This window comes from Pogona vitticeps, chromosome 3, assembly GCF_051106095.1.
Source record: "Pogona vitticeps strain Pit_001003342236 chromosome 3, PviZW2.1, whole genome shotgun sequence".
Lineage (NCBI taxonomy): Eukaryota > Metazoa > Chordata > Lepidosauria > Squamata > Agamidae > Pogona > Pogona vitticeps.
Window position 1 is genome coordinate 200,074,828 of NC_135785.1, and position 27,364 is coordinate 200,102,191.

At 44.9% G+C, this 27,364-nt stretch overlaps 1 protein-coding gene across 2 annotated transcripts in view; it reads right to left on the minus strand.

Annotated features, from left to right (window-relative positions):
• The window catches only part of BACE2 (beta-secretase 2), a 50,215-nt gene extending 35,557 nt beyond the window's left edge, over positions 1-14,658 (minus strand). The window contains exon 1 of one of the 2 annotated variants that reach the window (XM_020789329.3): positions 13,909-14,647. In XM_020789329.3, coding sequence (XP_020644988.3) covers positions 13,909-14,262 — 354 coding nt within the window. In that variant the 5' untranslated portion in view covers positions 14,263-14,647. Of the gene's footprint in view, positions 1-13,908 lie in introns of both variants that reach the window. The other variant, XM_072994151.2, reaches the window with a different exon arrangement.
• Positions 14,659-27,364: the final 12,706 nt, after the last annotated feature.

The following is a 27,364-nucleotide window of genomic DNA, read 5'->3' on the forward strand; positions in this document are numbered from 1 at the left end:
TCAAACCACTTTCTTTTCTGGCAAGAGCACCCAGCCATTATTTTTCTACGAAAAATGGCCTTTCAGGTATATATAAGATCTATATGATCCTGCTAGAGTCCAGGTACAGAGATGCATCGCTTGACGACGATAATCTGTTCCAGCAAAATTGGTGTAGAACGAAATCATTGTCAAGTGTAAGTAAAAAGCCCATTGAAATGCACTGAAAACTGGTTTAATGCGTTCCAATGGGCGAAATACCTCATCGTGCAGCGAAGATCCTCCATAGGGTGGCCATTTTCCGCAAAACCTCATCGTAAAGCGGATTCATCGTGGAGCGGGGTAATTGTCAAGCAGGGCACCACTGTAGTTCATAGAATAACACAAAATGCTTGCTACTTAAGAAATATAAATGGGACATTCAAAATTTGTCAACATCGCTGAATAAGATTTTTTTAAGGATGATGAACTAGATCTTGAAATCAAACATAAGAAAAAATATCTAATGATCTTCACCTTGCCAAGACCCCTTAAATGCAACCCTTTGATTATTTCACACTAATTTTGTCTTAGAAGTCATCAACTATTTCGAATTTTGACATTTTAAAAACATATAGCTTCTGCACATGTTTTCTGCTTACAGTTAACTCTACTCCATAAAGGAAGTGCAAATAGGAGTTGCAATCTAGAAGAAAGCAATGCAAGAAACAAAGTTGATGGAGGATAGAATAAAAAAATATCACCCTTCAGAACACAACAGGGCCAGTTCTTCCTATTTTATTCCTCTACCTGAACACTGCAAGATATACAGTCCTTGATGAAGTTATCATGCTCACATGCGAAGCCTAGAAATGAAAACAAGAAATATGTGCTATTGGTAGAGATTAAAAGATAGCTCCAGGCTCTAGAGTCTAGGGAAATAACACTTTACATTCTTGTTGGGTGAGCTAAATATGGTGCTGCGGCAGGAATTGACTTTTCATTATTTGGATGTAGAAACAACCCTCCATCTCTTCCTCCTTTTTTGCAAGAGGTATTTACTGTTTATACTTCATCAGAAACCATGTCGAATAGCACTTGTAAAAGACTATAAGCAATTTTTTTTTTAAAAAAAGTTATCTTAATAAACATTAACACTTGTATTATCTAAAGTAAGGTTTCCCAACCAGGGGGGTCAGGAACCCGACAGGGGTCTAGAAGTATTTTTTGGAGGGTGGACAATGTAATTTTTAGTTGCAATTATTTTTATATTATATTAAATATGGTATTAAATAAATATGATTAAAAGAAAACAGCATTGTATATACCATATTTAATATAATAAATATGAGTCATAGATAAATTTAATCTGAACTGGAACTGCAGGCAATGTAGAGTTCTTAGTTATATTTTATTTATTTATTTAACTTATATGCTGTCCACACTACCCAAAGGTCTCTGGGTGGCTTACAACAATCAAAATATTGTAAAAAGATAAAACAATTAAAATATAATTAAAATATATACTCTAAAAGTTGCCATCAGAACCCACAGTTGATATTATTTCAATTAAAAGCCTTCTGGTACAGGAAGGTTTTAACCTGGTGCCGAAATGTCATCAACGTCGGCGCCAGACAAATCTCAGTCAGGAGGGCATTCCATAGTCTGAGGACAGTTGCCAAGCCCTCCCTCTTACCTCTTGAGGGACAGCTTTTTCAAAAGGGCCCCCTGGCTAGATCTTAACTGCTGGGTAGGCTCATATGGAAAGGGGTGATCCTTCAGGTATCCAGGGCCCAAGCCATTTAGGACTTTATATGTCAAAACAAGCACTTTGAATTGGGCCCGGGTAGCAACTGGTAGCCAATGTAATTTAAACAGAATTGGCTTGATGTCCCCTAGCGGCCCCACCACCCACCAGCCGTGCAGCTCGATTCTGGACCAGCTGCAGTCGCTGGACCGTCTTTAAAGGCAGCCCCAAGTAAAGCACATCGCAGTAATCTATACGGGATGTTACCAGTCCGTGTGTAATTGTCATAAGACTCCACTCATCCAGGTAGGGCCGTAGCTGGTATAATTTCCACACTGAAGGAAGGCACCATTGACCACCGAGTCCACCTGGGCTTCCAGAGTTAGACTGGGGTCGAGGAGCACCCCCAGGCTGCGGACCCTGTCCCTTAGGGGGAGTGTAACTCCATTCAGGGCAGGGAAATGGCCCTCCAGCCTGTCCGGCGAAACACCCACTAACAGCACTTCCGTCTTGTCTGGATTGAGTTTCAATTTATTAACCCTTATCCAGTCAATTATCAGGTCCAGACACGAGTTCAGCACAGAAATCGCCTCACCTGGATTGGTGGAAAACAAGAGGTAGAGCTGAGTGTCATCAGCATATTGCTGACTCCTCAGCCCAAACCTCCTGATGACCTCTCCCAGCGGTTCCATGTAGATGTTGAACAGCATGGGGGACAGTATCAAGCCCTGAGGAACTCCATGACATAAATGCCATGGGGCAAGAGCAACTGTCCCCCAGCACCACCCTCTGGACACGGTCAGCCAGGAAGGAGTGGAACCACCATATCTGTACCCCTGTGCATGGATTTTCATTTTATACACACATATCCCTCCTATCCCTCCAAAAGAGCTGCTCTTGCTTGTTCCTCTCTGCTCCTCTGCACCTCCCTTTGGAGAACTTACATCAGCTCATCGAATCCTAGCATTAACTCGGCTCAAAGAGGTCTGAATGAGCTGAGTGTGCACACTGGGAATGCTGACAGCCATGATGGAGGCAGGGTTAAGTTGTTTTTGCCACTGTGATAGCAGCACTTCTCACTCAGTCTTCTGCTCTTCTGGGTGTGGTGATGGTGCCACAGTGAAGGGAGAGGGCATTTGGGCAGGGAGATGCCTCTGGGTCCCACCTGAGTCATGGACAAGGAAGGCAAGAGGAGGGAAAGATGAGAGAGGAAAATTGAGGAGGAACTGGGGCACAGGGTAGGGCAAATGATTATTTGGCCTTGAGGGGGAGAGGTTCTTCACAGAGGAGGCTTTTGGGAGGGGAGGAGACATGAAGGGAGAGTTATTTCCACACACCAAAAAATTAAAGTGTATTGACTTTTTTTTCCATCTAAATTTTATATGGTAAATCTACCCCCTTTCCAATTTTGTGGGATACACAAGATGGGGAATACTTGGCTTAGTAATACTACAGGAGAGAAGGATGTTAGGATTGTTGTAGATCACAAGTGGAACACAGTATGAGCCAACAGTGCAATGGGGCTGCAAAAAAGACCAGTGCTATTTTAGGATGCATTAACAGAAAGAAGTACTGTCTCCAAATCCTGTAAAGTACTATTTTCCCTACTATTCGGCACTGGTGAGGCCTCATCTTGAATACTGTGTCCAGTTCTGGACACGGCACTTTAAGAATGATATCAACAAACTGGAACAAGTTCAAAGGAGGATTGTCAAGGGATTGGAAACCAAGCCCTATGAGGAAAGAATGAAGGAACTGGCCATGTTTAGCCTTAAGAAAAAAAGAGACTGAGGGGAGACATGATAGTACTTTTCAAATACCTGAAAGTTAGAAATATAGAAGAGGGGCAGGATCTCTTCCCTATCATCCTGGAGTACAGGCCATGTAATAATGAACTCAAGGTACAGGAACTCAAGGTTCAGTTTTAGGCTGAATATCAGGGGGGGAAATTGTAACTGTTAGAGCAGTGTGACAATAAACTGGACAACCATCTGTCAGATCGGCTTTAATTAATACTTGAAATTTTGTGTTTTAAAGGAATTTAGAAGGATCATGGGGGTGCAGGGAAAAAGTCTTAAAAGTAAAGTGTAGTTTACAGTTTGGAACTGCTACTATGAGTCAATTCACAATACTTTAAATGTACCCAAAACAACTGATTGCAGTTTAAGGTTATAGGATTTGTAAACAATGACAGCTAAATGTTCAATATCTTTCATTGAATTAGTGCCATCTTTTGGAAAAATATAAATATTAGAACCCTGGGAAATTCAACACTATGGTATACTTAAATAACAAAAATGAAGGTACCATTTTCCTAAAGTTAAAAGATATTCTAAATAGCAAATGTTATGTAAACAAAGAATTGCAACATAATGACGTTCATGTATTTTTAAGCTTATGTGACTACAGCTTTAACCTGGCTGTAGGACTTTTAGATCTTACAACAACTCTGAAGTAATTTTGTGCATATGGAACCTAGAAATAATGCAAATAAACAAGGTCTGGTTGATAGTCAAACTGATGTTGCCTAAGATTACGGCAACAGTGAAAAGGATTATAGCTTGATACTCAGATGAACATTGATATGACTCTCTGTGATTATTTGATTTCATTCTTGGATTAACCCTTAATCGGAATAAATGCCAGCTGTGACAAACAACAGGCTTCTGATTTTTACTCAGGAGGTCTACGTTTGTTTAATTTCTATACCGCCCATCTGACAACCCAGGCCACCCAGGGCAGTTTACAAAATACTATAAATAAAATATAAATACAAACAATACAAAGCAGACAATAAAATAAAATAATCCGTACAAAATCAATGGATAAAAACAGTATCAATAGAACATTAAATTACTCCTGGGGGAGTCAAGCAAACTATCTTGGCATCTGACAATTTTGATTCCTGCACTGAACAGGGGGTTGGACTCAATGGTCTTATAGCCTCCTTCAAACTCAATTATTCTATGATTCTTTGTATTATTACATTAATATTAATATAGGTTATAATAATATTCTGGAAAAAAATTAATGTGCTTCCTTTACCCCATTAAAAATTCCTTTTTTTCCTGCAAATATCGCAGGAGGATTGCAGATCACTTGGCTATTGTAAAAGGGGGATCGCAACTCAAAAAAGGTTGGAAACACTAGTCTAAACAGAAAGGGGAAATTGCAATACTGTATCATATAGAACTGGATGTTTACCAATGAAATGAGCTTCTGTATCATCAACTGTTGTTATAATGTAAAAGGCTCTCCAAAACAGATCTACACGGTTATTTAAACAGCCTTATTCCAATTCCACAAACATCCCTTCAGTCTTCAATGCTGGTATAGCAAGTTCCCATGTCCTTAGCTGAATCCATGTGGAAAGACATTTATAGGTAACTCAACAGATTCTCTAGCTGGTTAAAGCTATGCTGAACAACTTTGCCTGTACTGGTACATTACAAACCCCAAGAAGTCCATGGCTTCAGAACACTGGTCTATAGATTATTGTCTGACAGTGTGAACTAAGAGAATGTTTGTACCTCGACACTGTTGAGTTCATGTTTGTCAAAGTGCCTCGCCTTGAGTCATGAAATCAGGATTGAAAATGGTACTGAACTGGGAATGGACTATCAGGGAAATATTCAAGCCAGTGGGGTATGGCAGTTAAAGCACTGAATTGAGACCTGGAAGATCCAGGTCCCTATTCACACTGAGTCACAAAACGTACCTGGTGACCATTTATCATTTATAATTCCTCAGCCTGACCTATGTCACAGGGCTGTTGCTGGGAGGATTGAAATAAGAGATGAGAATAAAAATAATTTGTCTTGATTGATTAATTAATGGCTATAATCCTTTTGCATAATTATGTAAGTGTAAATGGCAATCACATCACAAAGTTATTTCCAAAAGATTTTCCAAGTCAAAAGTGAGCCTTGAAACCAGAAGGTGGAAGCTTTAAATTAAGTTAAATTACATTAAATTAAAGAGTAGGATCACAGGTTGAAAGCATGCCAGTTACTCAAGAGGATTTCAACCACTTAATAAAACCTCCACTTTCCTATAGAATGTGTTTGTTAATTTGTTAGTTAGATTGTTTGTTTATTGGATTTTTATCTAGTGGCATACCACTACCCTGGGCAGCTAACACACATTTCAAAAAACACCATAAAAACATTTTGCCTGCAGCAACTTTGCCTGCAGTCTAGTATGTGCTAGTCACTTACGGAGATCTTTGGCATTCCCTCACAATCTCCAGCCTGAGTGCTAACCTGGCCTACTTCACTGAACATTTGAAATCAGACAAGATAGGTACGCTTGTGATGGTTTTGTGGACATATCTAAGAAGCAGTTCAAAATGATAAATCACTTTGTATCTCATCCATCCCTTCTCCTTCTTGGAGTAGGTCCACACTGATGAGCAAAAGATAACTTCCACTCCTGGCAGTGAGAGCACTCAGCCATACAATACCAGCAAGCAGCACATCCCCCTCTGACTAAAGTTTTTTGTTTTGTCTTCCTGTGCTGCAAGAGCTGCTGATGAATGCAGTTTAAGGGGTGGAGAAACACTGGGGTAAAAGAAGAGAGATTTCTTATCCTCTCCCGGCTTCTCCCAGTTATACAAGTTACTAACTCCATACTGCAAAGAACTGGCCCAACTTCAAATCAATTCAAGAGAAAAAGCCCCAAAGGCTTTCAGGAAGTAAGGCCACATTCCTCAAAAGACTTCTTTAGCATGAGCTCCAATTATACCAATAGACTAGAGGTTCCTGGAGCACTTTGAGGATTACACAGCTAATCCTCATCATCTGACTAATCATCCTGCCCAAAAATGCATCTGTTGCTCACATGAAACCCCATGACACAGTTGAAGCTAAGCCTTCAAAAGTTTTCCGAGGACCAACACATACACAAGATGCACTTATTTAAAACATGGAAACTTTCAGATAAGCAGCAGTTTACATTGTGCTTAACATTAAACTAGATTTTGACCTAAAAGTATAAATCAGTTTTTTCCATATGGAGAGATTAAGTCAGCAAAGAAAGGAACATATGCATTCCTGTATTCGGAAAGGGATGTAAATTTGCTCTGTCCCTACGGGTCCACTGAAAAGTTTACAGATATACAAAGAAAGGATCCTAGAAAGTTTTAAAAGACTGTCTAAATTACATAACTTAAAAGTTCAATCCTGTGCACATCTCATATCTAATGAAGCTTATTTCCAGGTTAAGGCCTTTTGCTTAAGTCCTTGTGAACTAGAAAGCCCACCCATGCAAGATCTATTTTCTCAAGGAAAAAGGAAAATTGTTGCCATTCTGTCCTGTAAAAAGTGCCAGCGAATCAAAATATGGCTAGTATAAAGAAGTGGCTCAAGTTCAAATTTTACCTCAGTTCAGGCATAATTTTGTCAGTTTAATGTGTTTCTGATTATATTGCTTAAAAGCACAGCTGGGTCTCATTTGACTGAATACTCCTCCACATACTCTCACAAATCACCAAGCCTTTCCTGAACACAGAAATCTAGGCACTAGGGAGAAAGTTTAAGGACCAGCCACCTCTCCAGCATGCTCAAATTTGTACATAGAGGAAGAGATTTGTGTTTCAATGAGGTGAATTCCACTGTGTCAGTCTTGAGCTGCAAATTTAATCAAGCAGAGAGAAAGAAAGAATAACATGGAAACAATGTATGGATTGCACCACCATGATTTAAATGTGTAACAGAGAAGGAAGAGTTAAGTAAGATTTAGGATATTTTCTTTTGTGCCTGGCTCTTGCCAAGAATACTAAGATTACAGAAAACAAATACAGTAAGGTGGAAAGCGAACTCTGCCCCCTTTCTAAATCTTTAGGGTTCATTCTGCATTTACACAACACCAACATATCCACAATTTTGTAACACCCTTGCAAAAGCCACTATTACTTTACACAAGTGACCTGCCTGATTGAAATAGGCTTGAATTCCTTTTGAGCATTTGCTGTAAAATGTGAACATTTTTAGACTGTGAAAGAATGTTTAGACTACATATAGAGGCCAAATTCAAGAATATTTCATTACCATGCACAAAATTATCCTAATGACTCCCATTCTGCAAAAAACAAAAAAAAGGTAGGGAAACTGAACAAGTAATTCTCAAAATAGCTGTACAGCTGTATTCCTCAGGAATCTTTGGAAGTACAGTGGGGCTTTGACTTACGGACGTCCCTACTTATGAAAATTTCGACTTACAAAAAGCTTCAGCTGCAAAATTTTGCTTCGACTTGCGGCTGGAGCTTCCACTTATGAACGAAAAAGGCAGGGGGAAAGGGCGGGAAATTCAAACTGTTGGTAGCGAAGAGGCTGTGACTGCTGCCGCTACAGGCCTCCCGGGGTTCCCCGCCACCGTGACCATTTTCTTTGGGATGGGGGGGCCTGCTGTCCTTGCCTTTCCCCCTTTGGTCTTTTCAGCGGTGGGCTCGCAAAGCAAGCAGATGGCACACACTGCTTCGCAGGAGGCACTCCCGCAGGGCCCAGAAGCTACCAGGGGACAGGCAACTTGGGCGGGCAGGACTGAAAAAAGTTCCACCCAGCCGCCTCTGAGGCAGGACGGTGGGCGATGCTCGGTAAAATTAGGCGGGCAGCTGAGAGGGAGCCATGGGGGGGGACCCTTTCCAAGCAGCTCCCCATCTCTCCTTGCCCTCCTCGCCTGTGTCCTGCCCATGGCTCCCCTCCATTCCCCGGGTTTGCCAGTCACTCAATGGTGAGTAATGTGCAGAGCCGGGGGTCCAGGGCAGCAAGCATGGCTTCCCGGCTTGCTTCGCCTCGCCTTGCTGGAGCAGAGTTTGCCGCAGACATGCTCTTGCCTTGCTCTCAGCCGGGGGACCCGCCGTGCATGCCGTGATGCAACACTGCATGAGAGCTTGACCTGGATTTCCACAGCTAGCCAGACGCCTCACAGCCATGGGACTGGATCGCTTTGTCATGGCAGCGGGGAACCCCGGGAGGCCTCCGACGGTGGCAGGGAAGCCCGGGAGGCTGGCAGCAGCGGTCACAGCAGCAGGGAAGCCCGGGAGGCTGAGGAGGCTTCAGACGGGTAGGGTGCTCCTTTTTCCTTTTAAAAAAGTTGTTTGGGGTGGGTTGTGGAGGGAAGGTTTGGGCTGGGGGGCTTATGTTTCTGTGTTGTTTTGTTTTTCGGGTTTTGTTTTGTTTTGTTTTTTTGCACTCCCAGCGTGGGACTTGCTCCAATGTTTATTTTTGGATTTGTTTGTTTTTTGTTTTTTTGCTGTCCCAGTGTGGGACTTGCTGTTTATTTCCTTTCCTTTCCTTTTTTTTTGGGGGGGGGGATTCTTTTCTTCGGCCAGAATGGATTTATCAGTTTTCAATGCATTCTTATGGGAAATGGTGCTTCGACTTACGAAAATTTTGAGTTACAGCCACCATTCCAATACGGATTAATTTCGTAAGTCCAGGCATCACTGTACAGTACTTGTATCGGAAAAGTAATGATTTCATGCTAATTTCTACTCTCTAGTGTAGCTGTGTCCCTAAACTAGTTCGTAAGGGAACCGGGTGAATACAGACTTACCACCTTGAGTCCTGGCCTTCTGATATTCTGTAGGCAATCCCCATCAGCCTCAGCTGGCATAATCAATGTTCAGGAATTCTGGGAACTGAAGTTCAGAATGACCAGGAAACACCAGGTTGCCTACCACTGATTTAAACTGTTCAGATATTATGGCCTAATATCTGGCTAATCAGGCTGACGTGGCAAAAGAAGTCTGTGCTAAGCTCTTTTGAAGGATTTCCCCCCTCTCACTATGCAGCTTCCTTGATCTTATCTGTCTGCTGTCAATCATGAAGGGAGGCAAATTCCAGACACCCAAATCATGCTGGTATTTTCACTTTTGAAACTACTGGCAGCTGAGAGAGGGGCAATTAAGTTCAGGAAAACAGTGTCAGGTAAATTTTAAGTACACCTTTCCCTAAGGCTGATATGGCTACTTCTAACAAACAAACAAAAAATCAGATCTGTTTCTACCTTCCAAGAGAGCAACAGAGTTGGCGGCAATCCAGTATAGCCTTTGCCAGTAGCTATGATGCAATTCCTTTGGGGATCTAGTAAGTATGTCCAAATTTCTGCAGTGTAACTGGCACATTTTATTGGTGCCTCTTGTATTAAAGATGCATACGTTGTTGGTGTTCAGTGCTGTGTTCTTGCTGCTTTTATGCCCCCCTTCCTTCATGATTACACAAAGATATGAATGGCAGCAGAAGACAGAGGAGTTCCTTCAATGCCTTCAATCCCATACCTACATATCAACACAGTTTAACTAATTACTCTTCTTCAATACAAATTTCTTGTTAATGTTGTCAGCGGCCTAGTACTTTGAAGTTAACTGACTAGAATCTTACTGATAGTCTTGTAAATTTTGTGATCCTTGCCATGACTACTTATGTGTAACTGATGAGGCACCAGGCCTTATCTCAGTTGTGCTATTCATAGTGTGATCAGGCAAATGACTTTAACGTGCCCCACTTCCTCCTCAAATAGCCACAGCAACTTATAAAAAACAGAAATAGGATTCTGGACACGTTCAGACAGATTTCCAAATGTGATGACCAGTATCTCATTCATATTCACTAAATGTGAAGTGGAAGGGCAATAATATAAGTTTCTCCCACCAACTCCAGGAGTTTTCCCATTATATAGTATGTCCAGCTGCAAAACTGGTCTCTGCACAAGTGAGAGCCACCACATAGCTGGAAGCATGCCAGAGCAGAGATGGGGATCCTAAGCTACTGAGCTGCAATTTAGGTATGTTTATTCATTTTCAGAGACATTGTTTGTCCTACACAGAATGCAGATGAGCATTGTTTGCATATATTTCATATTGAAAGTACTGCCAAAGTAGAACTGGGGACACCGTTGACATCCTGCTGCTGGACCTTCCTTTTAAAATTTATGACTAACATGAAATTAAATTTATGGTTGTTGCTTCTTCATCATCATCTTCTTCCCACAAGTTGCACATTTTCATCTGCTTCCTACCACAGTACCAAAATCTCTTCTTTCACCAGTCACTACCATCTCAGACCTTGTGAGCATACAGTATACAGTATGTGAAATCTGGATTAATTTATTTGCCTCAGTGTTCATCATTTCACACGTGCTTACACTTACACTGATTTATAATTTTAATACTTGCTCTTCTTGTCTAGAGAGAACCTTTTGGTGCTTTTCACAAACTATTTTTGATTTAACCACACTCAATAATTTGTTGTTATCAGCAAAGCTGGTCCCCTCATTATAGACTCCTAACTTTATATTGTTCGTGAACAAGTTTCAAGGCAGTGGTCCCAATACAGATCCTTGAGAGACTTCACAATGCTAGACCTCTCTTCTTCTACAACGTATTACATTTCCTGATGAGGGGTTCAATCGAAAGTCTTCTGGTAGTATAGATAAAAAACATCTACCTGCCTGGAGCCCTGTTCAGGCATTAGGGCATCCCTGTGTGTCAACTTGTCTGGAGGGGGATGCCTAGCCCTAACCATCACCACTGTTACTGGCCACTAAGGACAGTCCATCCATTAACTAGACTGCAATGGTTACCTCAGGCAGCAGAGTGCTGGGGGATGGCAGAGCTATCACTGCCTTCCACACTCAGCCCACCTGCCACAGCCTCTTTCTTTCTCTTCCATTGCCTGCCACCATAACCTAGCCATTCTAAGGTCAGCTACGAGAATAATACTTTGGCCCTAAAATCTTTGGGATCAAAGCATGTAATGACCGCCACCTCCTTCTCCCCACTCCTAGTAACTGTTGAAGCAGTGCATAACAGTGGAACTTCTCCTTGCACTGCTGGAATCAGGAGAACTTGCACCGACATTGCCTTTCATATGCATCCACTGACAGATTCCTGCCCCTGAGACTCTTGCTCACGTGAAGAGTCTCCATATGAGCAGGGACTTGCTGAGAAATGCAAACAGAAAGGAACAATGGATAGGAAAAGACTAACAGCTTCTCTCTAAGCTTGTTGACAAACTGGGATTCTCTAATACCTGAATAAGGCTTCTTGGAAGTCCCAGATTCTGGGCTACACAGAATTCAATTCACACAGTTGTTGGGAAAGGGAGTGTGTCTTGTGGGTTGATCATACTCTGTCCAGAAAAACAGAATAAAGATATTCACAAAGCTGGGCACGAGGGAAAACAAAAAAGGCAGCTCAAAGACAGGGAGGAACTATCAAGAGCAACCATCCCTTCACAAGGAGGATATACCTCCAGTCTAAAAAATCCAAGTTATAGGAGTTCTCATTTTCTGTGAATATGCCAAGTGAAAGATTGTACAAAGGCAACAGAGTTCCTTGAGATACACAACAGCAATTAGTCTGGGAACAAGAACATCTGAAAATACTTTTCCACACTGAAGAGGCATCCAGTGTCTCAAGAAATATGTTACAATCGAAAGTTGCATTCATACAAAAGCACATTTAATAACTGAGTACTGTACTAACAGTGCTGCTCAAAGTGAGAACCAGCAGAAACTCATCAACAGCAAAAAGCAAAGCAGTGTTGCATGTATTACTTTGATGAACAGGGCCCCTAGTTTATTTTTTACTCTTACTATTTGCAGTGTGACAGGCAGGTGGGGACAATTTTGTCAAGCTCACAGCCAGGGAAGGAAGACATCAACCTCCCCTTCCCATACAGTATAGTTTCAATTACTCCTCAGTCCCCATCATACGTCACATTAACTTCAACTTTACAAAAACTGAATCTGTATGTGAAGCAGTTATGAATCTGTATGTGTAGTTAGGATTGCTTAGAAAAGTTACTTTTTTCCGTAACAGTTCTCAAGACTCTTTAGTGCATGGTGGGAGTTCTATGTAGTACAGAAACATAACTTTCCTAAGATCTGATTGCATACCACTGAACATGGCAGACTGCTAATGGGCTATCAGCAGGAACTCAGATGTAACCATCTGTAAAAGAAGTTTGGAAAGAGTTTTAAGTCAACTTTTTCCTAAGCTGCAGTTAAGGAACACCGTCCAGAAGTCACCATTCTGAGTAGCATATCACAAGACAAGGAAATCCAAACCTCTATGACTCCCAAGGCTCATTTGGGTGTGTAATAATCTTTAGGCAAACAACACACCCCGAAGACAAAGCAAAAGGGCTGAAGTTAGACAAGTACTGCGAGTTAAGTCCTGTCCGACTCTTCCTGACCTCATGGACCAAAGAATGCCAATGCTTCTACTACAATACTTCTACATTAATCTATGGTGTTGCTGTGTGATTCCAATCACCCTGTCTCACAAAGGTGGAAAAAGTGCAGAAAAAGGAAACCAACATGACCAAAGAATACAACCATTTTCCTATTTACAAAAGCTAAAATAGCCTTTTAATGTAGAGACAATAGACCTTTTGTCCTGTTGCCTCAATCAGCAGTTGATCTTTAGAGGTACACTTCATCTGAACCTGGAGACTCTACAGTACATGGCAATCATGATCAATAATCATTGGTAATTTCTCCAATTCCATTTTAAAGAGGTATGAATTTGTGTCCAGGGACACATCCCGAAGCAGCAAATTGTCATTTAGCTTCATTGGCAGGTCGTATGGAAGAAAGACGGGGAGAGGAAGCCTTTTTTCTCCTCTCTGTGCATTATTTCTATATACAAAAACATCATATCCCTCCACTTTGTTCATTCTTCTCTTTACCGTCAGACCCTGTTTGCGGACTTAATGGCAGGATCTGGCCCACTAGTACGAGGATATCGGTCCTTTGGTTTTAATGAAGCAGGACACTTCTTTAAAAAAACATGTTCCTATCCTGCTCACAGGAATAGCAGTTTAAGTGGGTTGCAGGCGCTCTAAAAGAACCTCGTAACAACTTAAAGCCCGAGAAATTCCCCGCGGCATAAGCTTTCCTGGATTGCAGCCCACAGACACTAAGCTGGCTGACTTGCAGTCGCTTACTGCGCGTTTCCTACCCACTAGGCTTCCAAAGCGGAGTTAACTGCAGTCACCCACATGGCTCGTGACTAGAGACGTGATCGTGGGTCGGAAAGAATGGCAAGAATCCGCTCCCAGATAAAAAACGAGAACCTCTCCCTGGAACGACTTCACAAACTTTTGCTTTCTCGGGCGATCCTGTGCGCGCAGCTATAACCCAAACCACGGGGTTCCCTCAGCCCGGCTCCTACTGCTGTCCCCGAGGCGCCCGGTTACCTTCTGTCCCGGAGTGCCGACGAGCAGCTCGAGGTAGTAGCCGCGCCCGGAGTCCCCCTGCAGATTGTCCACCATGGCCACCAAGTTGACGGCGCCGCCGGGCTCCGAAGCGAAGGCTAAGCCCGCCGCCTTTTCGGGCGGGCTGCCAGTCCCGTCGCCGCCCGGCGGCTTCAGGAACAGGGGCGTGGGCGCCACGGAGCCGTCGGGGGCGACCGGGGAAGACACCCGCAGAGGGAAGGCGAAGTGAGCCCGGCAGCGCCCGGCCACGCTGAGGGCAACCACGAGGAAGAAAACGAGGAGGAGGTGGTGGTGGTGGTGGTGGAGCAGCCAACGCGCCGCCGGCCGCTCGCCCATCCCGTGGCCCAGGCGCCCCGCAGCTCACACGAAGCCAGCTGCCGTCCTCCCACACGCTTCTTAGCGCAGCAGACAGGAAAAGAAGCGGCGAGCTCTTCGCCGGCCCGGCTTCATTCCGCCGCCCCAGGCACGGTTCTTCCCCCCATGCCTGCCCGGAGGCTCCCCTGTCCGTCCGTCCGTCCACCCGCCTCCCAGCCCTTTCGCTTCGGACGGCGAGGAAAGTTTCCCCCCCGCGGCAGGGCAGCGGCAACAGCCCTTCCCGTCGGGCGCCTCCTTCCCCCGGCGCAAACAATCGCCGGGTAAACTTCCCAAGCTGGGCCGGGCAGCGGATGTGACGGGAGCAGAGCCGGTTTGGAGGGAAAAGTCCCCAGCAGGGCGGTCAGCGCCGCCAACAGCGCTCTGCCCCGGCCCCCGCCCTCGCCGGGGCTGGCCTGGCCGCGCCCGCAGGGGGCCAATCAGCGCCGCCAGGAGGGGACGCCGCGCCCGGGCCCCCCCCCCCGCCCTGCCTGGCCTCTGGATGGGTCGGGGGGGCGTGTGGAGTGAGGCCCTTTGCCGTGAGCGGGCGGGGGAGGGGAAAGGGAGCCTGAAACAATTACCTGAGAGATATTTCGGGAATGGAGAGGGAAGCAGCCAAGAGCCTACCTTGATATTTAATTCCGTCCTGTTTATGGAAGCTTCCCGGTCACACAGAATTCCTCGTCAGCTGCTTAACACCAGAATTCTGTTGGGGGGAGGGCAGCATATATCTGGTCCTACACAAAATGGAGCTGAACCCTCTACCAGCTCTTACTCAGGCAGTTTTAGTTTGATCCGAAGCCACGGCAGACCCGAGGGAATCACAGCAGGTCTGGCCAAGTCCAGGGAGAAGGAACCGATGTCTCTCCTTCCCTCCCTCCGAGAAAGAGTAATGGAGAAACACACGCGCAGGGGAATTCCGGGGAAGGTTTTTCCAGTTTGCCGCGTTTCCACGCAGCTCTTCTCCCGGCCCGTGCCCACCTCCAGTTCTTATTTCTGGCACCAACGCACTAAGAACAGCCCGAACCAGGGTTTCTTATCTACAACATTATATGGCGTGTCAAGAAATAACTTGGGTGGGCTGCGTGCTCGCTGTGGCAATGTAGGAAGCAAGACATGCTGAGGAGTGAGAGATGTTCTCTACCGCTGTGGAGGCAGCCGTCAGTATGAAGGCAAAAGGTGGTGGAGAAGGAGTTGGTTTCGTGACATCCCAAAGATTGAAATAGCGTGTCTGCATATAATTTACCATTTGTTTCTCGTTGCACAAGGGTCAGGCACGATACCGGTGTTATTATTTAGTCGTTAAGTCCTGTCCGACTCTCCGTGACAGAATGGAACAGAGCCCTCCTGTCTTCCACTGCCACCCGGAGTTGGGTCAAATTCATGTTGGTCACTTTGATGACACTGTCCAACCATCTCATCCTCTGTCGTCCCCTTCTCCTCCTGCCTTCACGCTTTCCCAACATCAAGGTCTTTTCCAGGGAGTCTTCTCTTCTCATGAGATGGCCAAAGTATTGGAGCCTCAGCTTCAGGAACTGACCTTCCAGTGAGCACTCAGGGTTGATTTCCTTTAGAATGGACAGGTTTGTTCTCCTTGCAGTGCAGGCAGGGCCGGACTGGGACCAAAAATCGGCCCTGGCATTTAGAGCACACAGGCCCACCTGTTGTGGGCTCCATTCACGATATTGTGGCACGCTGAAAGGGCGTTGCTGGTATAGTGGTATTGGTACATGCTTATGAGTTCTCCCTATCCTAATCATTGCCCTGGTTGTAAAAAAAACAAGGAGCATCAGGAAATATAAACCTATAAAATCATCACGTTTAACAAAAAGTGTAATTAAAATTTAATGTTTAAATTTGTCAATGCTAGTGCTCTCTAAACAAAAAACACCAACAGTACAATGTGAGATCTTATAGCTATTTTAATGTATTGAAACATTAGATCATTAAACATAACTGCAACAAAACGTTCAATGTGAACAAGCCATAAGTAGCAGATCCTCCTACATCAACACTTCCACCAGGAACAAAAGGCTCGGCTCAAGAACTTTCCACCTTGTTTATGATTTGAACATTTTAAATTTGAACCCTACTAATACTGGAAAGACTTAGGAATGATACGTTATCAAGGAATAAGAAGACTTTGCAGGGCTTCACTACTCTCTGCAACTCTGTTGATGATGGCATCCACATCAAGACTCATGAGGATTTCTTTTTCTGTAGCCATTAACATGAATGAATCCAAATGGTCCTGGGATACAGTATTCCTCAGCAAAATCAGGGAGCTAGACGGGGTACAGACTGTATTTGTCTTCGGTGTGGAAGGGATTGTCACTCTCGAAATGGCCTTCTCAGCCACACTAGACACTGTTCCAAGTCCTCCAAACAGAGCACAATACCATAGTCTCTCGAGACTGAAGGATGCCTAATCTAATCTGAGCTATGCAAATGGCATGACTTTAGGAGGTACACTGCCTCAAGTTAAGAAATCATCATTAACATCATCAGCTGCCCACTATCTCATACAATTCAGCATGCAACAGATGTCTACAATTGCTTCCAAAACATATGCCATTTGTGCAACACGCGCAGCACAAAGAAGAACTGGGCCATGATGCCCATGCAATCAAGATTTTAAACAACAAGGGCAAAGGGTGGAACTGATTTAAATATCTCCAAAAGAAACTCTGTTTAGCTAATGATCAGGATCAGATTGTTATGTCTACAAGTAGTATGTGCTTGGCTACATCTTGAAAGTCAGTCCAATTCCAAATCCCAGTCCATGGGTCAAGCTAGAAGTCCAGTCCAAGTAATCCATCACCTTAAATGTAGGGCACAGGCAAAGGCAACTTGGTACACCATCTGGGTCACAACAGGTTCCAAGGAATTTTGGCAAGGCAAAGTTGAGTAACATGCAAGAGCTAGCTTTGTGAATTGTCTCCTACAAAGATAATTGTCCAGATTCACAGTATTCCTAGCTCTTAGCATGCCTCTTTCAAGGCTTCCAGTGGTTTGTAATCAGCTATCATGGACCCTTAAAACATTGATGTTCTAATCTTTTGACTCCTTGCCATTCCATGAGGCAAATGGGTCGCCTATATGGCAGGCTGATGCTTCACTGGCAGAACTGGCACTTGCCTTTCTCTGCCAGGCTTCCAAGAGGGCCACTGACTTCCTCCAAATGCAAGAGATCATCATCCGCCTCAGAAGATGACTCAGCAAGGCATAGCATGACATAGACTGTGTCCTGGGGAAGGTGTTTCAGTCCCACAGGGATCTTGTGGAAGTCTGGAGCAGATGCTCATCTTTATTTATTTATTTATTTTTGTACATTCCTTTCTCTCTCTCTCTTCTTTACCCTCACAGTGACCTGGTGAGATAGATCAGACTGAGAGAAAGGCCATGTGGTGAGCTTCATCATTTAGGGGGGCTACATCCTGAATATCTGTCAAATGAAACACTCAGTGTAATGTTCTATGTCCTGCTGTGTACCTTTTATTGAAACGGCTGTATGTGCTTGAAGAGGCTTGGGTTGTGTTTGAAGAGCATTTCAAGAGCTCTCATGAATCCCAGGGTCAAATACAAGCTACAAGAGCATCTTTCGTGTGGTAGATCATGACCAAGAACATATCTTTCAAGGTGACTAAAAGGGCAAAAGCACCCAAATTACCATCATCCTCTCCAAGGTCCATCCCTGACAGTTCCACAGACTGTCTGGACTTTTTCACAAAACACCAGAAAGACATATAAGTGGGTTCTAGATTGAGTCAAGACTGGCCCTTCTGTGGAAGCAAAAAATGTCAAAAGCGAGGCCATCCTACCGGTACTTTAGTCATATTGTAAGACAAGATTTTCCTCAAGAGACAATAATGCTGGGAAAACCTGAAGGCAACAAGGGAAGAGGAAGCCCAAATATGAGATGGATTGACTCCATAAAGGAAGCTTGCAAGTGAAGAATGAAGCTGTTAATGAAAGGACCTTTTGGAGGTAACTCCTTCATGGGTTCAATAGATGTTGTTGTTTTGTCGTTTAATTGTGTCCGACTCTTCGTGACCCCTTGGACCAGAGCATGCCAGGCTCTCCAGTGTTCCACTGCCTCCCGGAGTTTGGTCAAATTCATGTTGGTATTTATTTATTTATTTATTTGATTTATACCCCGCCCATCTGGCCTAAAAGGCCATCCTATCCCATCAATAGGATACTACCTACTAACCCACAGCTCACTGCTGCTCATATAGCCTACGCATATAAGTATGGGAAAGTGTAACTCTCCGATCTTGACAGTCTCCGTCCAAAACTTGACCTCTTCCAGGCTCTGGCTCTCCCACCCCTCCCAAGCCCGGTCCCTTTCTCCCCGCCCTCCTTCCCCCTCTCCACCAGCGCTCTCCTCCTAAAGGATGCTTGAGTCTTTAGGGACCCCCCCCCCGGACCCCGCTGTAAGTGGGTTGGGGCTCTGCTTTGTTCCGCTCTCCCTCGTCACCTCCTGGTTCTCGTTTCGCTTCATTTCAACCTCCAACCCCGCCCCACCTCGCCCGACGGGAGTGCTCGGCGGGCTCCCAGGCAAAGACTTCCACTCCCTGCGCCGCCACTCCCCTCGCCTGTGCGCCCGGGTGTGCGCGCGGAGCTCCTTCCGGTTACCCTGCTCGTCTCCCTCTCTCCTCCCCCACCCCGTAATCATCCCCACCATCATAACACAAAGCGGGAGCCAGCCAGCCAGACACCCTGCGGGAGGAGGCGGAGGTGGAGGCGGAGGCGGCTCCCGCTCCCCAACTGGACGGCCGCGCTGGAGGACAGGCGCCGGGAGCCGGAGCCCAGCCAAGCCGAGGGGTGGCACCAGCCCGATTTCTCCGCCGCGCAGCGAAGGAGGCAGGCAGGCAGGCAGGGGGCGCGGGACCCAGGCGCCGCACTGTCCGCGATCGGGAGCGGAGCGGCAGCGGCAGCCCCAGCGAGGGCGGGCATGGAGCGCAAGGGCTCCGCTGCGGCAGGAAAGGGGAACCCGGGCAGCCGCGGACGGACACTGCGCCCTGGCCAGCAGCGGCGGCGGCGGGGCGGCGGCGGCGGCCTCGCAAGGCAGGAACCGGGCATTCTCACCATCGGCCCTTCTGGCATTTGCCAGAAACGCCAGATGACCAGTCCGGCCCTGAGTGCAGGGGACTCTCAAGAGCCTCCTCCAGCACCACAATTCAAAAGCTTCGATTCTTTGGCGGTCAGCTTTCTCTGTGGTCCAGCTCTCACTTCCATACATCACTACAGGAAAAACCATAGCTTTGACTATGCATACTTTTGTCAGCAAGGTGATGTCTCTGCTTTTTAAGATGCTGTTGAGGTTTGTCATCATAATAGACTCTTCCAATTTCACTCTGTTGCTGCATACCTGCTGTTGCATACAACATAAAGCTTTGCGCCCGGACAGTCCCAGTAACACTTCACTTAATGAGTACATTATTTATGTTTTGTAATTTCAGGGGGAAGATCACCTTAGTAAAGTCAGACCCTGTAATAGAAATACAGTAGTGGACACTCTTCTTCCACCTCTGTTTACTCAAGGAGTAGATCACATGTTGCATTTTTGATGACTGGAGGTTGTCAGCTGCCAAGGAATGTTTGTGGAGAATCTCCCAGCACATTAAAATTGTGATTCCAAACCTGTTACCGTCAAAATCATTGGGAATTGTTTCTATGCTTACTTGGAGTGAATAGATCAAAAAGGCAAGAAGAAGGATGACAAGGGGATCACAGTGGAGGACACAAAGGACAATCTTTCAGACAGGGAGCTCATCAAGTCAGAGAGAGAGGTCCTACCCAAAGGCCTAAATTTTGCCATCACACCCAAACAGATTCTGGTTGTAGCCTTCATTACAGCCAGAGAATAGGCTATCTGGATCAACGATTTACCAGTGGCAGAAGCTGAACAATTTTGGATAAAAGTTTCTGCAGAACTTTCCAGCGCTCAACCACCATTATCCAACCTCACCAGACAGGAAAGAAGGGGCAGGGGCAGAAAAGGACCACACCATAGACAGGGCAACCTACCACCAATTATATCCTGGAGAGCCCCCCCCCACCTTTATGGATTTCCCAGAATACACAAGGAAGGATCCCCCAGACCCTTCAGCAGCAGCATAAACTCAGTAACATACAACATTGATAAATACCTGGCCACCATCTTAGCCCCATTGGTTGGATCAACCCATTCACCTCAGAGGAGTTTGCATCCATGGTCAGGGAACTTAACTTAAATACCGATGGAACCTATTGTATCCTTTGATGTCACATCCCTCTTCACCAGCATTCCCACTCCCAATGCCCTAACAACTGTAAAAAAGAGACTGGAAGAAAACAACACCCTCTCCACCAGAAGCAGCCTCAACCCAGACCAGATATTCCTGCTCTTGGACCTGTGTCTGAGCACCCTTTACTTTACCTGCAGAGGTAACTTTTACAGACAGAAACATGGCAGTGCCATGAGTTCCCCGGTGTTGCCAACTTGTACATGGAAGAAGTGGAAAAGAAGTCACTAAACACCTTCCAGGGGATGACTCCGACCCATTGGTTCAGGTACAGTATGTGGATGACACCTGGGTGAATATCAAGATTCAGGAAGTACAGGCCTTCACAGACCACATAAATGTTTCAGTCTAATTAGGAAGAAGTCCAGTCGCCATGACTCAGCTTCCAGAAAATCTCACCTGGATGACATAATCTTCACAGATACATCAACAAATGCTTCAGATAGAGGATGGTCAAATCTGCATTATTTCCCATTGTCCACACCAGAGGTCCCCAACCCCCAGTCCATGGCCCAGTGCCAGTCAGTGCCTGAGCAGGACCAGGCCACAGAGACAGACTTCCCCCCCCACCCCTGCACGCACTCCCCCCTGCACAGTCCCTTTGTGCATGCACGCACACACCTGTGCCCACATGAGCACTCCCCCACCCCTTTGTGCATGTGCACGAGGGCCCCCTGAGTGCCGCCCTGCCCTTCGTGTATGCCCGCCCGCATGAGTGCCAGGCCACCTTTTGAGCATGTGCACAAGTGTGCACACGTTTTCCCTGCTCCTTCGCACATGCTCACAAGTACGAGTGCACCAGTGTGAAACAGAGCACACGCCGTGCATGCGCACAAGCGCAGGGGTGCCCCACCTTCCTCAGCTGGTCAGTGGGGTTAAAAAGGTTGGGGACTGCAGGTCTACACAAGGTACAGGTATTCCCCATGTGGTGTAGTGGATAGAGTGATGACTAGGACTCTGGAAAACAAGGTTTGAATGCCCACTTAGCTATGGAAACTCAGTGGGGAGTGGAAATGGTAAAACCATTCCTTAAATATTTCACTTACTTGAAAGCCTTACTAGGGTCACTGTAAGTTGGCTCTAGCTTGACGGCACAGGAGACACACATACAATGTACAAGTCCATGTGAATCAGCCTGGAGTTTTCACTGACGTTTTACCAACAAACTGTTTAACGTGAATTAGGATTCTGTGGTGAGGTGCACAGCATAGTGGATACAAGGCAAAACTAGGACTCAAGAGGTCTGGTTTCAAAACCTCAGAAATCAGCTTGCTATAAATCTCAGCTTGATGACACATAACAGACCACACAGAGGCTCCATCTGTTGATCAGCTAAGTCTGCAACTGATTTACTAGGATGTAAGTGCCACTTCCTGCAACAGAACTTACTTCTAACTAAAAGTATGATTATACAGTGGGGGGAAAGTATTAATGGATCTGAGGTGAAATTCCATCTAGGAAGTCAGGTTTCATTGGGTAAATTCGTTTTGGTGACAGTCAGCAAAGAAGAAAGAAATTAGCAATCAGCCTTGTTTTCAGTTTAAGGTAGCTTTTCTGTAGCAGTCTAGATTTGCAGGAGCCATGGCTATGGTAGAGCTACTTTAACAAGCTGAAAAAGAAGTGCTAATTAAGTATTCTTTTGTCAATCGCTGCTGACTCCGCCTGGCTCTTTTTCTCCCCCTTTGGTTGCCTAGATGCCCTAGGACAGGGTTCTCCAAACTATGGCCCACAGGCCACATCCAGCCTGCCTTGCCTTTTTTATCCAGCCCAGGCAGAGGAAGAGGAGGGAAGAGGGACCCAAGCAATCCCCCACCCCTGCTGTCTTTTGCAAAGACAACAGAGGTGAGGGATTGCTTGGGTCCCCTTTCCCTCCTCTTCCTATGCCTGGGTGGAGATAGGAAGATAAAAGAAGCCTGACAGAAACAATCCCCCAGCCCTGCTGGATGGGGGATCTCTTGGGTCCCCCTTCCGTCCTTCAGCCCTTGAAACTGTGCAAAATGTATGATGTGGCCCTCACACTGAAAAATTTGGAGACCCCTGCCCTAGGGCAACAGGATGAAGCCTCTTAAAGGAGAGAAAAGAGAATGGAAAGGAAAGAGGAAAACAAGCAATTTGAAAGAAAATGGCATTTTACCATGGACAAGACTAAATCTCTCACTTTAAAAGCCAAAAAAGAACAATTTAGAAAACTCTGCTCTCTATTTGTTAATGTGAAAATTGCTCCCGGTTTAGTAGATGTTTTCTACATTGGCCCAAGTGATCATACAAGCTAAACTCATGCATTGCTATCAAATCCCACTCCAGGTTCTTTCCTCTGATGCTGGCAAAACATCAGTGAAAAAAAATTATCCTTGTTATTTCCTTCACATTTATATCCTACCTTTTGTCCAACAAACTGAAAATGATGAACATGGCTGTTGTCTTCTTTTCTTTATCCTCACAACAACCCTATGAGGTATGTCAGGATGAGCAAGAGAAAGAGTTACTCACTCCTCCAAAATCGGGCTAATGATTTTCACCGTTCGGGGAGACGAACTTGTCTAGCTTGTGTCCTGATTGAGCACTCTGCTGGTATGACAGCAACAATATTTAGAAATTGAAGGTTTCAGGAAAACAGCTGTGTAACTAGCAATTAATTCCAAGAGAGCTATTTGAGATGGTGTTTGGGAGAGTTGATGGGAAGAGGCCTTTAACCCAAATGATCAAAATAACTTATGGACATGTCCTTCAAAACACCAGGGTCGTATCAATAAGCTTTATGCATAGTTACTAACCAGAATGAAGATGATGGATAGAATCAAATGAGCTTGTGCTAATCAACCTCACTTTGCATGGTTTTTTGGTATGTTGTTTATTTGTGTACCTTTATTCCCTTCCCTTCTTTTGTGCAGCAAATATAAGGAGCATTCTGGAAGAAACAAAACAGCCTTGGGTGTGCAACCATACATTTTGGTACAAATGTCATGTACAAATTTGGGCATAGGCTAAGTCATGAACACACCTTTTTGAATGGCTAGAATGTTACAAGAATTGTTGGCAAAATTTTAAAATCAGATTGATGTGTTGAAAGATGGTTACAAGTCCATGTATGAACATTTGATGTGGTCCTTAGAAAAAGTTTACCTCTGAGATTACTAAACTCATGTTATCTTGACAACACCCACAAGGCTTCTGGTTGAAGTTTTATTTGGTTGTTAGGGAAGTATTCTTTGTTCATGCCAGAAGCACTAGAGTACTATTAATAAATGCAACAGATAATGTTTGCACAATAATGGACAACATGACTTTTTTGGGCAGCTAGCATCAAATCTTCCATAGTACATGTTGAAGGGCACAGAATACACTGACTTAGGTTTCAAGTTGCCTTTTCTGTGCACTCATAAATGACTTTGTCAGTATAAACGTCCCATTTTCTTAGCTTCATCGTGATTCTGCCAACTCCAGCCCATAGTCTATAAAGTGAATTCAGAGTAAATCAGTTCTCTGTGTAACTAAGACCTAGAATTTCCTGGGGTTCCATCCATTTTAAGAAGTGGGTTGTTCTTCCTTTCCATATTATAGTCTTGGTGTGCTCTGCTCTTAACTTTCCCTTGATTTTAATTTGCGAAGATTGGGATGGTGTTTGAAGAGTAGATGCTCATTTGAAGCAAAAGCCCTTGGTTGAGGCAAAGGTAATTAGAGTTGAATAACATCTGGGGACCCATATCCTCCATAGTCCATAATCTAGACCAGTGGTTCTCAAACGGGTTCCCAGATGTTCTGGAACTGCAGTCCCCAGAAGCCTTCACCACTTGCTGTGCTGGTCAGGATTTCTGGGAACTGCAGTCCAAGAACATCTGGGGACCACAGTTTGAGAACCACTGATCTAGCCCAGTGGTTCTCAGCTTTTTGCCTACCATGTGTTGTTGGACAAAAGAAATCCCAGCCTACATGGCTAGAGATTATGTTAGCTGGTTCAAAAACATCTGGAGAGCCAAAAAGTGAGAATTTTTTGGTTTAGGCTTCAGACAAATAGCATATGCAAATAAAGAACCATTAGAATTATGTAATTCAGACAGCTTTAATATTAAAATACCTATCCTCGTCATATAGGTATTGCTGCTATTTTTGCTTTTAATGTGTTTTAGAGTTTTTAAAAATTGTTTTAATATATTTCTTTGTTTAAGTTATATTTTATTGTTTAATTATATTGATGCCCTACCCTGATATCTGTAAAGAGGAAGGGCAGTTTTAAAGTAAGCCAGGGGATGTTGCTGCCTCTTTTCATATGTTGTTATCATTACTGTTGTGGTTTATGGTTTTTCCAGGATCTTATTTTATTCATTTTGTAAACCAGTCCGGTACCATAAGGTGGTTAGGATGATAAGGCAATAGGCAGGAAACAAACAAGAAAGCAAGCAATAAATAAACAATATACTGTATGTGATATAAGTAAATTTAAAAAAAGAAGTATATATGGTAACCATGTTCTAGTGTGGAGTGCTCGTATTTTTCTGTCCTCTGAAAATGGTGAGTCTCTTACAACCATTGAACATGTTGAATCCTCAGTGGCCTGTTTTAAATATTCCTTTCCCCTTTGCCTCCTTAAATATATTTTGTGTTGCTGGAAACCTTTAGGCTGCCCAAGCTCCCTTTTGGCTAAATAAGGGTGGTAGGAAGTACAAGCCAAAAGCAGCTTGGTGGGCTCTATGTTACCAAAGCCAAAAATTAATTTTAGATGTTGTATTAGAGCAGTAGTGAATGGAGACAATTTCGATAGTGTTTTCTGTTGATCAGTAGGCAGGCAGATCTTCCCCATTCCACTAACTACCCTTCATTCTGTTAGTTTAAGATTTTTATCCTAGATATACAGATATTAATCAAGTGTAGCACTGTCACCTACTTAAACCTAACCTATATTACTCACAGGGCTATTGTGAGGATAATACAGGAGGATGAAATAGGATGGAGAACTATGTATGTCAGGGGTCTCAAGCATGCGGCCCGGGGGCCATTTGCGGCCCGCCAGATGATAGTTTGTGGCCCCCCCTTGCCTCCCCCCCCGAAGCACCCATATGTGTTCTGCTATCAAGAGTCGTTCCCGTCCCGTCCTCTAAGAGCACCTCCGAGCCGCCAACAGCAGCTGCCACCACCACTGCCTTTTCTAGGGAAGTGCCTCTCTGGCTCTCTTTTTCTCTCAGCACCGCCAGCACCAGCCCTGGCCGCCTCAACGTCTGGTGGTGCTTTCTCCTCCTCCTCCTCTTCGTCTTGCTTCAGCCGCCTTGGCTCTGGAGGCTGCCTGGGCTCGCATCGCAAAGTTTACTCCTCTGTCGTCGTGGGGGTAGCTGCTGCTGAGTGTGCCTTTTTTTGAGGGGGGCCCTCAGAGGAAGGTTGCTGGACTTCTGTGTGTGTGTGTGTGTGTGTGTGCGTGCGCATCTGTGGATGGCCCCGCCCCGTTTTGTTTAATTTCGCGGGTACTGGTGGGGGCTTTTCTCCTTTGGGAAGGCGAATTCTGTGAGGGTTTTAAAAAAAATTATGTTGTGCCCTCCCCCCGGCTAGGCGGTCTCTGGTGCTCCCTCCCTTCTCCGCTTCTTCGTCCTGCTGCTGCTTCTGCTGCTGCTGCTGCTGCTGGTGGTGGTGGTGAAGAAGGAGCCGGAGGGGGTCGTGGCCAGGCGATGAGGACTCCTGCGCCCCCCCTCCTCCTCCTCCTCTTCCTCCTCCTCCTCCTCAGAGGCCCAGCTGGGCTAAGGAAACTCCTGGGCGGCTTCCTCAGGCTCTTGCTCCACTTGGCGAAAAATCTGGTGCAGCACAGACTCACCCAGACTCTACCTCCAGCAGCCCCCAGGTAAATTGAGTTTGAGAACCCTAATGTATGTTGTCTTGGAGGGAAACAGGAATATAAAAGTAATAAATTAATAAATCTGTCTGATTAATGTTTCTCTGTGATTTATAAAGAGCTGTTTCATTTCATCCAGGTTTTAATTTTACAGTGGTGCCTCGCAAGACTATTGCCTTGCAGGACGATTAATCCCCAAGATGATTGGTTTTTGCAATCACTGTGGCGCTTTGCAAGACAATGTTTTCTATGGACAATTTTCACAAGATGACAATTTTTCCCCTTTGGAATGCATTAAATAGATTTCAATGCTTTCCAATGGGGAACCACGTTTCGCAAGACGATGTTTTCACAAGACAACGTTTTTCACGGAATGAATTAACATCATCTTGCAAGGCACCACTGTATATGTTGGCTATTACAATGCTGGTCTTTTAATTATCTGTTTTACATGGAAAGGTTGAGGGTGAAACATGTCTCTGAGATATCACATGCAGGTTTATCTTATATAAGATTATCTTATGTAAAGATGATATTGTTATAAAAGCAATCCGTGCATTTTCCCTTCTTGGCCTAGCCCAACCTATTGCTATCTTAAACTGGCATTAGGGTTCTGCAGTGCATGCTGGGGAAAAGCCTGTTCTAATAGCTATCCACATGCTTGCTACAACAGTGGTTCTGCAGCTGGGATGCTCCGCCTAACATTATTCCCTGTTTGACCCTAAATCAGTGGTCTGGGAACAGGGGTAAATTACCCCAAATGGGTACAAATGAAAATCCTGGGGGTCATGAGCAGAGCCTGCCTTGTAGGGTTTTGAGCATAGCCTTGCTAGTGTGTGAAATGAGTGCAATTGTACAGTAGTTAGAGCATTCTTTGGCACTGCCCTTCTTTGGGATTGGGATGTAGACTGATCTTTTTCCTATCCCCTGGCCACTGCTGAGTTTTCCATTGATGATGATAAAAAAATGGCGCACTGGTCTT